General features: G+C 44.7%; 1 protein-coding gene across 4 annotated transcripts in view; it reads left to right on the top strand.

Annotated features, from left to right (window-relative positions):
* camsap1b (calmodulin regulated spectrin-associated protein 1b) overlaps positions 1 to 18,359 on the top strand; it is a 140,378-nt gene that overhangs the window by 61,901 nt on the left and 60,118 nt on the right. For all 4 annotated transcript variants that reach the window (XM_072488726.1, XM_072488725.1, XM_072488727.1 and 1 more), the window contains exons 3-4: positions 12,616 to 12,777; positions 16,132 to 16,212. In XM_072488726.1, the coding sequence (XP_072344827.1) occupies positions 12,616 to 12,777; positions 16,132 to 16,212 (243 nt within the window). The remainder of the gene's footprint in view (positions 1 to 12,615; positions 12,778 to 16,131; positions 16,213 to 18,359) is intronic.

Below are 18,359 nucleotides of genomic sequence, written 5' to 3'. Positions count from 1 at the left end.
GTGCTGCTGATTGCGCGAGAACTGCAGGGTGGAGATGATTGCGCTACAAGTAATGCAAAATCGTCCTCAGTTCAATGCTTGTGTCACCATGATGATAACTGCACTTTCTTTTTTGGGAGGTTTAAGATTAACTTTATGTTGGAATAGGGATCAATTTTTCTGGAAACATTTGGAAACAGTTTAAAAATATTATTTTACATTTTAACAAGGCAACAAAACACAGGAATGGTCCAGCACTGCAAGAAAAAGTAAAGACTCAACATATATGAATACAGAGTGGAATGAGAGAACAGCAGTACAACTGAGACAATACAATCATTATGCATAACTTTAGTACTTCTGAAAGCCCCACCAGAAAATAAGGAAGAATAGGATAAAGCCATGAAGATGTGGTAAAATAGTGCGCACCTTCCCACACAGCAATTACTCACAATTATCACGAGACTTCAGGATATATTTTCGCCAAGTTTGGTTGTGCGCAAATATACAACTCCCTCACCCAGCAGCGCCAGAAGCACACCAACACCCCTTTCCCTCCGATACCAGGTCTGTCTGTACTCCTGTATGATCCAATCATGGATTCTTTATACCCACCCATTTATAAAAAATTTTTAAAATTTGCAAGAAGCCCAGTTCTAAAAGCATGTTACATGTATACCACATAATGCAACATAACCCCAGGCTCAAGTCCAGTACAGAGCCAACATCATTCCATACAGTTATACAGAGAGGACCAGCAGCTATATATTTGGATTATGACCAGTGCCATCAGCGCCTCCCAACAGAAGAGATAAGTCCATAGGACATAGGAGCGGAATTAGGCCAGTCGGCCGATCGAGTCTGCTCCGCCATTCAATCATGGCTGATATTTTCTCATCCCCATTCTCCTGCCTTCTCCCTATATCCCCTTATTGAGCAAGAATCTATCCATCTCTGTCTTAAAGACACTCAATGATTTGGCCTCCTCAACCTTCTGCGGCAAAGAGTTCCACAGATTCAAAACCCTCTGGCTGAAGAAATTCCTCCTCATCTCTGTTTTAAAGGATCGTCCCTTTAGTCTGAGATGGTGTCCTCTGGTTCTAGTTTTTCCTAAAAGTGGAAACATCCTCGCCACGTCCACTCTATCCAGGCCTCGCAGAATCCTGTAAGTTTCAATAAGATCCTCCTCACCCTTCTAAACTCCCAACGAGTACAGACCCAGAGTCCTCAACCGTTCCTCATACGACAAGTTCTTCATTCCAGGGATCACTCTTGTGAACCTCCTCTAGACCCTTTCCAAGGCCAGCACACCCTTCCTTAGATACGGGGACCAAAACTGCTCACAATACTCCAAATGGGGTCTGACCAGAGCCTTATACAGCCTCAGAGGTCCATCCCTGGTCGTAAAAAAAAAAAATATTTTATTGAAAATTTTTGGCCAACCATCACAGTACATTGTGTATCCTTTACACAGTAATATAACAATATAAATAACAATGGCCAGTTTTATAAACAAGAAATAAATAATATATAAACAAAAACAAAACTAAATGGCAACTGCCTTGTCCCAGATAAATATTCTCCAAAAATATGTTTTAACAGTCCAATATGCAATTATCTATAACAACAACCTATACATATTATACTTATATATTAACATCCCTGAGAATCCCTCTGGTTTCCCCCCCCCCCCCCCCGGGCTGCTGCTGCTGTCTTCTTCTTTTCCATTCCCTCTATCTTTCTGTGAGGTATTCGACGAACGGTTGCCACCGCCTGGTGAACCCTTGAGCCGATCCCCTTAGGACGAACTTAATCCGTTCCAGCTTTATAAACCCTGCCATGTCATTTATCCAGGTCTCCACACCCGGGGGCTTGGCCTCCTTCCACATCAACAGTATCCTGTGCCGGGCTACTAGGGACGCAAAGGCCAAAACATCAGTCTCTCTCGCCTCCTGCACTCCCGGCTCTTCTGCAACCCCAAATATAGCCAACCCCCAGTTTGGTTCGACCTGGACCCCCACTACCTTCGAAAGCACCTTTGTCACCCCCACCCAAAACCCCTGTAGTGCCGGACATGACCAGAACATGTGGGTGTGATTCGCTGGGCTTTTCGAGCATCTCGCACACCTATCCTCTACACCAAAAAATTTGCTAAGCCATGTTCCAGTCATATGCGCCCTGTGTAACACCTTAAATTGTATCAGGCTTAGCTTGGCACATGAGGACGATGAGTTTACCCTACTTAGGGCATCAGCCCACAGCCCCTCCTCAATCTCCTCCCCCAGCTCTTCTTCCCATTTCCCTTTCAGCTCGTCTACCATAATCTCCCCCTCGTCTCTCATCTCCCTATATATGTCTGACACCTTACCGTTCCCCACCCATGTCTTTGAGATCACTCTGTCCTGCACCTCCTGCGTCGGGATCTGCGGGAATTCCCTCACCTGTTGCCTCGTAAAAGCCCTCAGTTGCATATACCGGAATGCATTCCCTTGGGGCAACCCATATTTTTCGGTCAGCGCTCCCAAACTTGCAAACGTCCCATCTACAAACAGATCTCTCAATTGTGTTACTCCTGCTCTTTGCCATGTTCCAAATCCCCCATCCATTCTCCCCGGAGCAAACCTATGATTATTTCTTATCGGGGACCACACCGAGGCTCCCGTCTTTCCCCTATGCCGTCTCCATTGCCCCCAAATTTTCAGAGTAGCCACCACCACCGGGCTTGTGGTGTATTTCTTCGGTGAGAACGGCAACGGCGCCCTCACCATGGCTTGTAGGCAAGTCCCCCTACAGGACGCCTTCTCCAATCTCTTCCACGCCGCTCCCTCCTCTTCTCCCATCCACTTACATACCATTGAGATGTTGGCTGCCCAGTAGTACTCATTCAGGCTCGGTAGCGCCAGCCCCCCCCCCTATCCCTACTACGCTGCAAAAATCCCTTCCTCACTCTCGGGGTCTTCCCGACCCACACAAAACTCATGATACTCTTCTCAATCCTTTTGAAAAAAGCCTTCGTGATCACCACCGGGAGGCACTGAAACACAAAGAGGAATCTCGGGAGGACCACCATTTTAACCGCTTGTACCCTCCCTGCCAGTGACAGGGATACCATGTCCCATCTCTTGAAGTCCTCCTCCATCTGTTCCACCAACCCCGTTAAGTTTAACCTATGCAATGTACCCCAATTCTTGGCTATCTGGATCCCCAAGTAGCGAAAGTCCCTTGTTACCTTCCTCAACGGTAAGTCCTCTATTTCTCTGCTCTGCTCCCCTGGATGCACCACAAACAGCTCACTTTTCCACATGTTCAGCTTATATCCTGAAAATTCTCCAAACTCCCCAAGTATCCGCATTATCTCTGGCATCCTCTCCGCCGGGTCCGCCACATACACCAATAAATCGTCCGCGTAAAGAGATACCCGGTGTTCCTCTCCTCCCCTGAGTACTCCCCTCCACTTCCTGGAACCCCTCAATGCTATTGCCAGGGGCTCAATCGCCAGTGCAAACAATAATGGGGACAGAGGACATCCCTGCCTCGTCCCTCTATGGAGCCGAAAATACGCTCACCATCGGGGCCCTATACAGCAGCTGTACCCATCTAATATACTCATCTCCAAAGCCAAATCTCCTCAACACCTCCCACAAATAATCCCACTCCACTCTATCAAATGCTTTCTCGGCATCCATCGCCACCACTATCTCCGCTTCCCCCTCTGGTGGGGTCATCATCACTACCCCTAGCAGCCTCCGTATATTCGTATTTAGCTGTCTCCCCTTCACAAACCCAGTTTGGTCCTCATGGACTACCCCCGGGACACAATCCTCTTTCCTCATTGCCATTACCTTGGCCAGAATCTTAGCGTCTACATTTAGGAGGGAAATAGGTCTATAGGACCCGCATTGCAGCAGGTCTTTTTCCTTCTTTAGGAGAAGCGATATTGTTGCCTCAGACATAGTCGGGGGCAGCTGTCCCCTTTCCTTCGCCTCATTAAAGGTTCTCATCAGTATCGGGGCAAGCAAGTCCACATATTTCCTATAAAATTCGACTGGAAATCCATCCGGTCCCGGAGCCTTCCCCGCCTGCATACTCCTAATTCCTTTCACTACTTCCTCTATCTCGATCTGTGCTCCCAGTCCCACCCTCTCCTGCTCCTCCACCTTAGGAAATTCCAGCCGGTCCAGGAAGCACATCATTCTCTCCTTCCCATCCGGGGGCCGAGCTTCGTATAATCTTTTATAGAATGCCTTGAACACTCCATTCACTCTCTCTGCTCCCCGCTCTATCTCTCCTTTCTCATCCCTCACTCCCCCTATTTCCCTCGCTGCTCCCCTTTTCCTCAATTGATGGGCCAGCAACCTGCTCGCCTTCTCCCCATACTCATACTGTACACCCTGTGCCTTCCTCCACTGTGCTTCTGCAGTACCCGTTGTCAGCAAGTCAAATTCTATGTGTAACCTTTGCCTTTCCCTGTACAGTCCCTCCTCCGGTGCCTCCGCATATTGCCTGTCCACCCTCAGAAGTTCTTGCAGCAACCGCTCCCATTCCCTACTCTCCTGCTTTCCTTTATGTGCCCTTATTGATAATAGCTCCCCTCTAACCACTGCCTTCAGCGCCGCCCAGACCACTCCCACCTGGACCTCCCCGTTATCATTGAGTTCCAAATATTTTTCAATGCACCCCCTCACCCTTAGACACATCCCTTCATCTGCCATTAGTCCCATGTCCATTCTCCAGTGTGGACGCCCTTCTGTTTCCTCCCCTATCTCCAAGTCTACCCAATGTGGAGCGTGATCCGAAATGGCTATAGCCGTATACTCCGTCCCCCTCACCTTCGGGATCAACGCCCTTCCCAAAACAAAAAAGTCTATTCGCGAATAAACTTTGTGGACATAGGAGAAAAACGAAAACTCCTTACTCCTAGGTCTGCTAAATCTCCACGGGTCTACTCCTCCCATCTGCTCCATAAAATCTTTAAGCACCATGGCTGCAGCCGGCCTCCTTCCAGTCCTGGATCTCTACCTGTCCAGCCCTGGCTCCAGCACCGTATTAAAATCTCCCCCCATTACCAACTTTCCCACCTCTAGGTCCGGGATGCGTCCTAGCATGCGCCTCATAAAATTGGCATCATCCCAGTTCGGGGCATATACGTTTACCAAGACCACCGCCTCCCCCTGTAATTTGCCACTCACCATCACGTATCTGCCCCCGCTATCTGCCACTATGGTCTTTGCCTCAAACATAACCTGCTTCCCCACTAGTATAGCCACCCCCCTGTTTTTCGCATCTAGCCCCGAATGAAACACCTGTCCCACCCATCCTTTGCGTAGTCTAACCTGGTCTATAAGTTTCAAGTGCGTCTCTTGTAACATAACCACGTCTGCCTTAAGTTTCTTAAGATGTGCGAGTACTCGTGCCCTCTTTATCGACCCGTTCAGCCCTCTCACATTCCACGTGATCAACCGGGTTGGGGGGCTTTTTACCCCCCCCCTTGTCGATTAGCCATCCCCTTTTTCCAGCTCCTCACCCGGTTCCCACGCAGCTGTGTCCCCCCCCCCCCCAGGCGCCCCCCCGCCCACCCCACCCCATTCCGGCTCCCCCCTCTCCCCAGTAGCAGCAACCCAGTAACTCCCCCCCCCGCTAGATCCCCCACTAGCGTAGTTGCACCCAGAAGTCAGCAAACTCTGGCCGACCTCTGCTTCCCCCCGTGACCTCGGCTCACACCGTGCGACGCCCCCTCCTTCCTGCTTCCCTATTCCCGCCATGATTATCATAGCGCGGGAACAAAGCCCGCGCTTCCCTTTTGGCCCAGCCCCCCATGGCCAACGCCCCATCTCCTCCACCTCCCTTCCTCCCTCCACCACCACCTGTGGAAGAGAGAAAAGTTACCGCATCGCAGGATTAATAATATAAAACTCATCTTTCCCCCCCTTTTTTCCCCCCTCTTCGCCCCCCATACTCGCCCCACCACTTTGTTTCAAACGTTCTTTTTCCAGTTTTTCTTCCACAATAAAAGTCCACGCCTCATCCGCCGTCTCAAAGTAGTGGTGCCTCCCTTGATATGTGACCCACAGTCTTGCCGGTTGCAGCATTACAAATTTTATCTTCTTTTTGTGAAGCACCGCCTTGGCCCGATTAAAGCTCGCCCTCCTTCTCGCCACCTCCGCACTCCAGTCTTGATATACGCGGATCACCGCGTTCTCCCACCTACTGCTCCGAGTTTTCTTTGCCCACCTAAGGACCATCTCTTTGTCCTTAAAACGGAGGAATCTCACCACTATGGCTCTAGGAATTTCTCCTGCTCTCGGTCCTCGCGCCATCACTCGGTATGCTCCCTCCACCTCCAGCGGACCCGCCGGGGCCTCCGCTCCCATTAACGAGTGCAGCATCGTGCTCACATATGCCCCGACGTCTGCTCCTTCTGCACCTTCAGGAAGACCAAGAATCCTTAAATTATTCCTCCTCGCGTTATTCTCCAGCACCTCCAATCTTTCCACACATCGTTTATGGTGTGCCTCGTGCATCTCCGTCTTCACCACCAGGCCCTGTATATCGTCCTCGTTCTCGGCCGCCTTTGCCTTCACGACCCGAAGCTCCCGCTCCTGGGTCTTTTGCTCATCCTTTAGCCCTTCGATCGCCTGTAATATCGGGGCCAACAGCTCCTTCTTCATTTCCTTTTTAAGTTCTTCCACGCAACATTTCAAAAACTCTTGTTGTTCAGGGCCCCATGTGAAACTGCCACCTTCCGTCGCCATCTTGGTTCATGCTTGCCTTCCTTGCCGCTGCTCCAAAGGATCCACTGCAATCTGGCCACTTCCCTCTCCTTTTTCCATCCGTTTCCAGGGGGGATTCCCTTCTGGTTTACCGCACAGTGCTTCTAGCCGTTAAAATTGCCGTTGGGGCTCTTATTAAGAGCCCAAAAGTCCGTTCCACCGGGAGCTGCCGAAACGTGCGACTTAGCTGGTCATCGCCGCACCCGGAAGTCGTATTCTAGCTCTCTTGACATGAATGCTAACATTGCATTTGCCTTCTTAACTGCCGACTGAATCTGCACGTTAACCGTAAGAGAATCATGAACAAGGACTCCCAAGTCCCTTTGTGCTTCTGATTTCCTAAGCATTTCCCCATTTAGAAAATAGTCTATGCCTAAATTCCTCCTTCCAAAGTGTGTAATCTCACACTTTTCCACATTGTATTTCATTTGCCACTTCACTGCCCACTCTCCTAGCTTGTCCAAATCCATCTGCAGCCCCCTTGCTTCCTCAATACTACCTGTCCCTCTACAGATCTTTGTATCATCTGCAAACTTAGCAACAGTCCCTTCAGTACCGTCTTTCAGCTCATTAATGTATATTGTGAATAGTTGTGACCCCAGCACGGACCCCTGAGGCACACGACTAGTCACCGGCTGCCATCCTGACCCCTTTATCCCCACTCTCTGCCTTCTGCCAGTCAGCCAAGCCTCTATCCATGCCAGGATCTTACCCTTAACACCATGGGCTTTTAACATTTTTTTTAATTTAAAAAAAAAATTTTTTATTAAGATTTTCATAAAATATCAACAACAAAATGAAAAAAGAACCCAACAGGGTTAAGTACAAAACACAGTCTAAAAAAGCAACCATCCATACCCCCCTCCCCCCTATACATACATAATAAATTAACATTAACACCCTGACTTAACACAACAGGCATATACACCCCCTCAGACCCTTCAGTGTAAATAACAAAAACAAAAATAAAGTAAACCCCCCCCCCCCCACCGAGTTGCTGCTGCCATTGACCAATGTCTACCGTTCTGTCAGGAAGTCTAAGAATGGTTGCCACCGCCTAAAGAACCTCTCAAGGCGAATTTCACCCTCTCCAACTTAATAAACCCCGCCATATCGTTAATCCTGGATTCCACGCTTGGGGGCCTCGCATCCTTCCACTGAAGAAGAATCCTCCGCCGGGCTACCAGGGATGCAAAGGCCAGAATACCAGCCTCTTTCACCTCCTGCACTCCCGGCTCCTCTGCCACCCCAAATATTGCGAGCCCCCAGCCCGTTTGACCCTGGAACCTACCACACTCAACATTGTCCTCGCTACACCCCTCCAAAATTCCTCCAGCAATGGGCATGCCCAGAACATATGGGTGTGACTCGCTGGGCTCCCCAAGCACCTAACACACCTGTCCTTGCCCCCAAAGAACCGGCTCATCCTTGTCCCGGTCATGTGTGCCCTGTGCTGCACCTTAAACTGTATGAGGCTGAGCCTCTCGCACGAAGAGGAAGAGTTCACCCTCCCTAGGGCATCTGCTCACATCCCTTCCTCGATCTCCTCTCCCAACTCCTCCTCCACCACCGAGGCCTCCTCTTCCTCCTGCATCACCTGGTAAGTTTCCAAGATCTTCCCCACACCCACTCACCCCCCCGACCCCCGAGAGCACCCTGTCCTGTACTGTGCGTGGCAGCAGCCGCGGGAATTCCACCACCTGCCGCCTGGCAAACGCCCTTACCTGTAAGTACCTGAAGGTGTTCCCCGGGGGAGCCCATACTTCTCCTCCAGGCTCGCGAACTTCCCGACAACAAACAGATCTCCCAACCTTCGTATCCCTGCCCTGTGCCACTCCCTGGGACGAACCAGTGGTTCCCCCGTATTGGGGTCCACACCGAGGCCCCAACTTCCCCCTGTGCCATCTCCACTGCCCCCAGATTTTGAGGGCAGCCGCCACTACCGGGCTCAAAATCCGGATTACTAAAGCACGGCAGTCAATCTTCAAATTTAGTCAGGAACTCTCCTCTCAGTACCCGCCAGAAACTGGACACATGGACACTCCTTGCTTGGTCCCTGCCTCCCAAATCAGTTAGGATATGTGATGAGGCATGCAGCAGGATCTCAATGAATCGAAGGCGGGCCCTTGCAGAGAAGGTGTTCTATCAAATGCAAATGCACAGATTCTGTCCTGAGCCTCCACTGTACTCTCGGATACTTTGTGGTTCCTCAAGGTGAGCAACGAGGATCTGCAACATGAAGCTGAGATTATCATCAAGAACCGCCTTCATCCCGATGCCGCTGCACTGCCGAGGTGCAGGCCTGCTCATCAGTAACAACATCGATTCAAGCTGGGACCCACCCCAGCCAACTCCGACCGCCTCAATCGCACAAAGATTCTTTACGGATTAACTCTGCTTCTCATCGCAAAACTTCAATCAGGATCATCCAGGGACATGATACCAAGCACATATCTGGAAAAAGACAATTATGAAATGTACACAAAGATAAAAGTAAAGGATTAGAAGATGAGCAGAGCCAGAACTCGTGAAAATGCAGCCGCTCCTGTGCCCCCATCATGTGACACCCCACCCCCATTGGTTTCTGATTTACTTTATTTCTGTCAATATTTCATAGGTAATATTCTTAAAATCTTTCTGGAGGTTCTTTTTTTTTTTTTTATAACAACTTTGCATATGCCATTTATTGCTTCTGCTTTCAGTTATTCTCTTTCCCCAAGCCAGTAGCATGTCCTGAATGTTTGTGCTGTCCCTGAAAATAATGAGTGATGTTTAGAAGCTCTGTCTCTTTGGCCTGTTTGTCTATCAGTTTGAAATTACTTGGCTGATGCAGAAAGTCTTCTATTGTGAGCTGACAAGATTAATTGTGAAAATGCGGATTTAAGGAACGGAAAATTTTGTTCACAGTGGCCTCTGTTCAAAGTAATTATGTCCATACTTTGGAGTAAATGACCTTATTCAGGATGCTCTACAGCGTTGACAATTGTCAAATATTTATATTGATGGCAGTATCTTTTCCCTTGCAACTCATCAACGTAATGAGCAGGTGATAAAAATGAGAAGCTACAAATAATGAACAAGCCTTTCACATATTTCAGTCCCACTGAGCATTAGCATTTCCATGGGTCATGTTAATGTTGAAAAAGCTAATGTAGAGTTTTGTTCGTATAGTGAATTTGGCACAAATCTGTTATTTGACCATACTAATTGAGATTGTCAACTGCTTTAGTCTTTTCCCAATCAACAATCACATGCAGTTTATTGCACTAATTGCAAAGATTTTGTTGTGTTGTAGCTTTTGGATTGCAGTGAACCAAATCTGCATTTTGCATTAAATCTGCATATTGCATTGTATCTTCCATGTGTAATTCATAATGTCATCCACATGAAATGTATAATGGTGCAAAAAGAAATGTGAGAAAACAGATCATGCTGGAAATTTGAAACCAAAGCAGAAAATGCAGGAAATACACAACAGGCCATCAGCGTCTGTAAAGAAAAGACAGGTTAATATCTAATCAAAACTGGGAACTGAAAAATGAAAAAGTATTTTAGTATGCTGGAAGGACAACAAAAGTAAAGAGGAATGGAATAAAATAACAGACATTACACTCAAGTTAATAGCTGCATGATCTACAAACTGTTTAATAGAGAAATCCTTTTTTGATGATAAAGTTCACTTCACTGAGGCAATGTAAAGACACAAGAATGTGAAAATAGCCAGGTTGGTGCATTATGCACTTCTTCCCTCAACTTTTAAATCTTCTAAAATGCTTGTATATACTTGTTTACAATTCCAACAAAGATCCATAACTACCATGGATTGGAGTGTATAAGCCGATCCAATTTTATTTGGTACCAATAAACATGTTGAGACCCGTATAATACATATAAGTCGGCTCCTGCATTTTTCAGCTGAAAGATGCATGTCTCGGGCTGTACTTGCATTTGGCGTTGGCCTCAATTTTTCAACTCAGCAATAAATGTTTAGAGCTATACTCACTTATAAGTTGGTGCATGGAATGAAGGAGGCATTGCAGACCGTGTTACCAATAGAATGCATAGGACTTTCAGATATGCCCACACGTGGCAGACTGTGCATAGCAACTAATGACCAGACATGGGTCGTCCTGCAAGAAGAATGAAGTACGAGCTGATTTCATGCTAAAAGTCGGAACATTTGCTAACTCATCAAATAACTATGCTGCAGCGAGGGGAATTTAGTGATGAGCAAGGGAATTTAGTGCTGGTGAAAAACATGTGACAATGAAGTAAAAGGTAATCTGCCCTGAAGAAGATGCCCAAGTCCATTTGCTCCAGAACAGTGGCCTGATCTTGAGAAGTATTTATCAGAATGGACTGCATTGGTTCAAGAAGGCAACCGACTCCTTCTCGAGGGCTATTAAGGATGAGCAAGAAGCCAGCAATGGCCACATCACTTGAATGAATAATTTTTAAAACAAGAACGAGTCCTTGAACACCGTCGGTATGAAGAACATCGTCACCAAAAATGCAAAGCGTATGTACACAAATCAAACTTGAACGCAGCATAGATTTCAAAGAAACAGCTAGTAGGTGTAGTTGCTTTTTTTGGAAATGTCTAGTGCTGCCGCAGAAGACTGCTTGGAGAATACCAAAAGACCTCTGCCAAAATTTCCAGTTCCTAGTTATTCTTCATCAGACAGCAGCAAAAGGTCACATTGAATGTAATGGGTGTTTCACCCATGTTACCAATGTGCCCAGCAACCAAACTAGATTGGAAAAGTTCAAATACAGTCCGAGTGAAAACCACACAGCATGAGAAGACATTCATGGTGGTGCAAGCCTGCATGGCGAATGGAATGGAATTAAAGCCTCTGGTAATTTTCAAACAAACCCATGCTGAAAATCTAGTTTTATGTATGTCAATGTCAGCAGATGGATAGATGAGGATGTAGTGAGGTTGTGGATTAGGCATCTTGGTGGCCTACACAAAGAGCTTATTGCTGTGCGGCATCTCTCATCCCATGTAACTAATAATAATATTAATCTTAATTGTCACAAGTGGGCTTACATTAACACTGCAATGCAGTTTCTGTGAATAGATCCTAGCCGCCACACTGATGAAACTGAGAGGCGCCTGCAATTAATTAGTACCCCATTGCAATCAGGGGGTCTATTGTCTGTGGTTCAGCCTTTGGATATGTGCTTCAACGAACTATTCGGGGGTCATGTCTGCACTGAATGGAATAGGTGGGTGGTTGAAGGAGAAAAAAAGCTTCACAAAGAGTGAACGTATGCATGCTGCTCTGCTTGATGTTTTATTTTGTTTCAACATGAATTTGTGGGATTAACATGACTGTTAATGCACTTGAGTGTCATCGGACTTTTTAAAAAATAGGGAATATTTGATTCAATGGATGGATGGGAAAGTGTTTTGTTGTGGAGGGATGAAAATGAAACTGAAAGGGCCACATCTGATCTAGAGTGGAATCCTTTACGATAATGCAAAGCAATCAGGGCAACTCGGCATAAATTTGATGGACCATTTGATTGAAACCTGTCTTGTCCAGAGAAATGTTCTGAATTTAAACAATTGAGGTTTTTAAGATGCTTGAAGCTGCACTTTGGCAGATAAAAGTAAATCTAAATTATTCAATTTGCACTGGATCCCTGTGTTTTTAATGACATACACCTAGTCTTTGTCATTTTCATGATTCGGACAATAGCAGCATCTATCTCATATTGTCTGTCCTGGAACACACTCTCAGTAGTAATGGCCAGTTCTTTGACCGCTTTTTACATCTGGATATGATTAATCTTGATCCTGAACAATTTATGTTTGAAAGTAAAGTAATTTACTAATCTGTTGTTTCTGCCACTACAGAGTGCCCACATGGCTTTGATTGATGCACTAATGATGGCCTATACAGTAGAGATGATCAGCATTGAAAAGGTCGTCTCCTCTGTGAAGCGATTTTCCACATTTAGTGCCTCAAAGGAATTACCATATGATCTGGAAGACGCCATGGTGTTCTGGATAAATAAGGTAAGTGTGTAAAACTGTGCCGCCTTTACATAGATGCCTTGTATTTCTTTCCCCTTCATGTTCAGTCCTAGCCAATTAAACCTTGATTCAGTAGCAGCACTTAAGCGCCACTCCAGAGACTCCAGCACATAATCTAAGCTGTCAGCTCGCTGCAGTGCTGTGAGTTCACATTGTTGATCAGTGCTGTCTTTTGGATGAGACATTGAGCTGGGACCCATCAGCCACCTGATGTTTTCCTGGTGTCCTGGCCGATATTCATCCCTCAACGAGCGCCACTAAAACAAATAAGGCTGCAGACACTGGAGATCTGAAACAAAAGCAGAGTATGCTGAACATTAGATAACCATCTGTGGAGAGAACTATGAGTTAATATTCAAATTCTTTGTTAGACTTGCAAGATGTGAAACAAAGCATAGGAGTTCGTTTTTGTTTTCAATCTATTTTTCCCTTAAAGAATGAGCAAACTTCATATTCCTCCCACCAAAAAGAACCACTTCACACTAGCCATGTATTTTATGACTTTTCAAATTTATTTACTATACCACAAAATTTGACATCATCTGTAAATTTTAGAACCATAATTCTAATATCTGACTCCAGATCATTTATATACACAGTAAGCAAGTGGTCCTTGCATTTAGTCACTACCCATTTTTTGCTTTGTGTGCAAAACTCCTGATCTCCTCCACTCTATTTTCTTTATAGTAGTCATTTTCAATCCATTCTGCTACCAGTTGCTTTAAGTCCTTTCTATATTCTTATTTACCTTTTCCTCTAAGACTTTGGATCCAGCCCGGTTCCATTGCAGACCAGCCCAGGGATTAATGCTTCTTTCTCTTCCCCCTTCTGATTCCAGTGTTCCATGAACTGGAACCCCACATTCGCATATCACACTTTAGGCTGTGTTCATTTTCCTGATCTGCTTCTCCCTATATCAATTAGCAGGAGGTTCAAATAGTAAACTGGAGATTATCACTCTCGTGGTTCTGCTTTTTAATTTAGCTCCCAACTCCTGATGCTCTCCTACTTCTCCTCATTTCTTATTCTGTTAAATTATTCGAGGGACTTGTGTGTAAATTTGCTGACAACATTTCTTACAATACAACAGTAACCACAGGGTACTTTGTTGTCCTGAGAAGTGTACGGTGCTGTATAAATGCAAGTTAGTGTGTTGTTTTTGGAAGCCAATAGTGTGTTCTTTTTAGAAGTATGTGGTTCGGACGGGGGTGAAAAGAAGGGGGTCCTAGAAGGGGGTGAAATTTGGAACTCTGCCAAGACAATAGAATCAAACTGAAGTATCTGCTCTGACCATACCTAGAGTGCTTTGTCCAGTTCCGGTCACCGAGCATGAGGGAGACAATGAAGCACTGAGGGCGATGCAGTTTCTCAATTTTCCAATGTTAAATATCCAGAAAGGTGTTTCAATTTCAAGAACAATGCTTCAATTGCATGAAACTTCTACATTAGAAACTATTAAAAGCATGGTAAAATCTGTGCATTTATTATTTTTCTTGTATTGCCATGTTATGCAAAGTGTAGTTATTCCTACATTTGCTTAGCAACATACACTAGTTACGTATTGCATTGTTCAGCAACCAATAGCAACGGTGAATAATGACAGAAAATTGTTGGTCCAACAGGCATTCAGCCAGCAGCAGAAATTGGCCCATGGCCAGACTTGAATAGCTGACAAAGTAAAATCACAGTGATAAAAATCAGTGATGGCGCTAGAGGACATCATAACATGCAAATATTTCTTGCTGAATGTCATAAAGTTCTTCATTAAATTGGAAATAGTTGTTTTTCTGATTAGAATGCTGTTGTGCATTGTAAGAATTAATTTGCTGAGTTAACCATTGATCCAGCTATCTGTTAGGATTACTTAGTCATATTTTGTCAGCTCATAGAATTGATGAATACATAATCTCAGGATACATAAGCTTTTGAAATTAGCACTTCCAAGTTCTTTGTTTTCCTTGAGACACTGAATTAGAAAAACATTGTAGAAAATGGAGTATATCCTATCAAGATCACTACCTGGTAGATAGTTTGTTTTCTAAAAGCTCTGATGTTTAGTGGTTGGCAATGATTAGGAATCACTTCCTTTTGGCTGTAAATCATCAAGTGGATCTGACCGGTGTTTGCGGTTAATGCTGACGCTCAGATCAAAAGCCCAATATTAGAACAATAATGGCGACTGTATGATTTAATTGTAACTATTCTGTATTGCTTACAGTACCCCCAGGAAAAAGAAAGACTTGACAACATTCACAACCACAAAACGTTCCAAGGTGTTTGCAGCCAATTAAGTACTTTCGCAGTGTAGGCGCTGTTGTAATATAAGGAATCATAGAATTCACAGTGCTGAAGGAGGCCATTCGGCCCATCGAGTCTGCACCGGCCCTTGGAAAGAGCATCTTACCCAAGCACACACCTCCACCCTCTCCCCATAACCCCACTTAACCTTTTTGGACACTAAGGGCAATTTAGCATGGCCAATCCACCTAACCCGCACATCTTTGGACTGTGGGAGGAAACCGGAGCACCCGGAGGAAACCCACGCACGCACGGGGAGAACGTGCAGACTCCGCACAGACAGTGACCCAAGCCGGGAATTGAACCTGGGACGTTGGAGCTGTGAAGCAACTGTGCTAACCACTATGCTACCGTGCTGCCCACAGCAGTGTGAGAACTACCAGATAACTTGTTTTTGTGGTTTACGTTGAGGGATAAATCTTGGCTAGGACACTGGGGGTAGATCTCCTGCTGCTTTTTGGGATAACTTCCGAGGTCCTTTTATGTCAATTGGAGAAAGCAGGTGGCACTCAATTTTAATGCCTCAACTGAAAGTTGGCACTTCTGATGGTACAGTATTGTCTCAGTAATGCACTGTGGTGCTGGCCTAGAGTTTTATGCTCAAGTCTCTGGAGTGAAACTTGAATCCACAACTCTTGTCTCAGGTGAGAGTGTTAACAACTGAGCTTGAAACCGTTGTCTTCGGGTGTCTTATTTTACAAATGTGCAACATGGTTTAAATGTACAATCTCTTACATTCCCACATGTAATTTATTTTCTACTTCAGAGTGACCCTTGTGAATAGTTAGGGTGCATTTTTAAGTCCAAGTTACATTAATAAAAATGTTTGCTGGAAAATTTAAAAAAGAAAGAAAAGATGTTATCCCTGTTTTAAGAGGAAGTTTTAGTGTTTCCTCAATCGGATACTGCGTTTGTAGATTAGAAATACAATTAGTGTTTTGTTTTTCACTGCCCCCACCCTCCATGACATATCTGCCTGCCTACACCTGTCCAAACCCATTTTGAGATGGATCGCTTTGCTATCTTTTGCCATTTCAGGTGAACCTAAAAATGAGAGAGATTACAGAAAAGGAACTTAAACTTAAGCAGCAAATTGTGGAAAGTCCAAGTCACCAAAAAGTAAGTCTGATGGGTTTATAAAGTTGTCCTAAATCATAGATCAATAATCATTGACTTCAAGTTTACTATTGCTTGTTTAGGCTAAATGCATCTTTCCTCAAACTTACTTATTTATTAAAGGATGCGTAGTTAAGCAAGTAACTGCTTCATAATCTTGTTAAGTGGCACATATTACTCTTTGTCATTTATGTTTGATGAAAACAAGACACTTGGATGTAGTTTAAAAAGGGTCTCATGGATTTTTTAGTTGAACGACTGTAGGTGAAGTCTTCAACACACAGCCACTTGGGTTTGTCACTGAACCTGCAGTTATCAGATTTAATGACAACTGATCCACTGCCTGGGAGAGTAGTAGAGGCAGGAAACCTCACAACCGTTAAAATGTACATGAATGAGCGCTTGAAATGTTATAACATTCAAGGCCAAGTGTTATGAAATGGGTTTAGTGTAGTTTTGTTGTCGCAGACTCAATGGGCCTAGGGGTCTGTTCTGTACTGTCTGACTCTATGAATGTATTTTGTTCTTGTTAATCATCTATATATTCAAACTCGACTTTATTTTAACATGATGCTGCACTGATCAATCCATGTGCTGCCTGTGCCAAACTTTCAGTGGAGAAATAGGGGTTGTTTGATATAGGTTCTCTTAGATCCTGCTGCTTATTTTCCATCTATAAAGGTCCATTCATGATTCATAAATGTCTCTTTGTTCAGATATTTTAATGTGCAGCGACACTGATCATCTGTGGGGTTGAGACCTGAATCTTATGAGCTAGTGATCTCTTTGTTACACATTGCACATTTGATGTGTTTGTTTTTTGGATGCCTTTTTTTTGATGATCAGTAGAGTTCATAAATCAGTGAAAGATTTGTTTTGCTGTGTTATCTAGAAGTGTGGATTGTATTCAACGGCTAGTGATTTGCTTGTATTAATTGAAAGTAATGTTACCAAACGCATTCAATGGAAGCAGTTTGAGGCTAGGTACACCCTTAGTGTTGGGCCATTTGGAGCAGCTTCAGAGGACAGCTGCGACCCAAAATTATGGTTCTTCGTGGTAGTAAAAGTATTGTGCAAAAATGTCGATCTGAAAATAGCTGGGGGAATTTTCAAAGAGGTCGGGGAATATTTTGTACATTGCTTAACCTTTTTAGTGTTTAATAATACATGGGGGTGGCCTGGGACTAGAGCCGGAAGCTGCAAATTGAAGAAAGGGAGCTTGTGCAACTAAATTGGGAACAATTTGAGGTTACAAGGAGACATATTTATAAAACCTTGGGATGGAGAAGAACCAGTAGCATTAAATGAGAAAAGTATAGAGTTGCTGAGGCAGGGAAAGGATATCTGTAAAATTAAAAGGGCAGGCTGGTATTGAGAGCGAGCATGGTAGGTACCAAGTTGGGCGCAAGGCCACAGAGGGAGGACAAGTTTGAAACAAAAATGGAACTCATTAAAAAAAGCAACAAACTTTGTTAGAATAGCAAGTTTTAGAGACAAAAGACAGTGGAGCAAGTGGGCAGACTAAAATTATAGGATGGACAGGGCAGCAAGCAGTGGAATGAAGAAACCTAGTAGTAAGTGCAAATAATATCATAATGATTACATGGGTTTTTATTGAATGGGAACAAGCCGTAAACTACACAAATGTTAGAATTATTTATATTACAAATAGAGAAATTTGCAGATTACTTTCAAAGTGCACAAGCAAAGGTTTAGAGGTATGTCGGGTTGCTTTGGCAGCTGGTGTGCTGAGCAAGTGATACAATGCGACCTAGTGCCACCAAGGTCCAACCGCATCTTGAATGACACGTTTACATGGGAAAATGCAAATGTTTACACAAATAGTCCTGTAATGTACCAAAAGGCACGACTTAAAATCATGACATGGGAAGTCAGCTTGTGAAGAGGAACTGCATACCATAAACAAAACTTTTAATGTGCAACTTATGCAGAAGGTTGGGCTCCTGGTCAATTTCTTAAATTTTCATCTGACTGTCGCTTCGTGCCCAATGCAAATTAGAATATTTTCTCATACCCTTTCTCAATGGAAAATGCTTTATTTTAAACAGAAGTCTGTTTAACGTGCTTTCTGTGACTGCACTGTTTTGAGTGTTTTTTATTCCTTCTCAGGATGTGGGAATTGCTGAGAA

This window comes from Scyliorhinus torazame, chromosome 22, assembly GCF_047496885.1.
Source record: "Scyliorhinus torazame isolate Kashiwa2021f chromosome 22, sScyTor2.1, whole genome shotgun sequence".
NCBI lineage: Eukaryota > Metazoa > Chordata > Chondrichthyes > Carcharhiniformes > Scyliorhinidae > Scyliorhinus > Scyliorhinus torazame.
The sequence above is the reverse complement of the archived record's forward strand: the minus strand, read 5'-3'. Positions and strand labels throughout refer to the sequence as shown.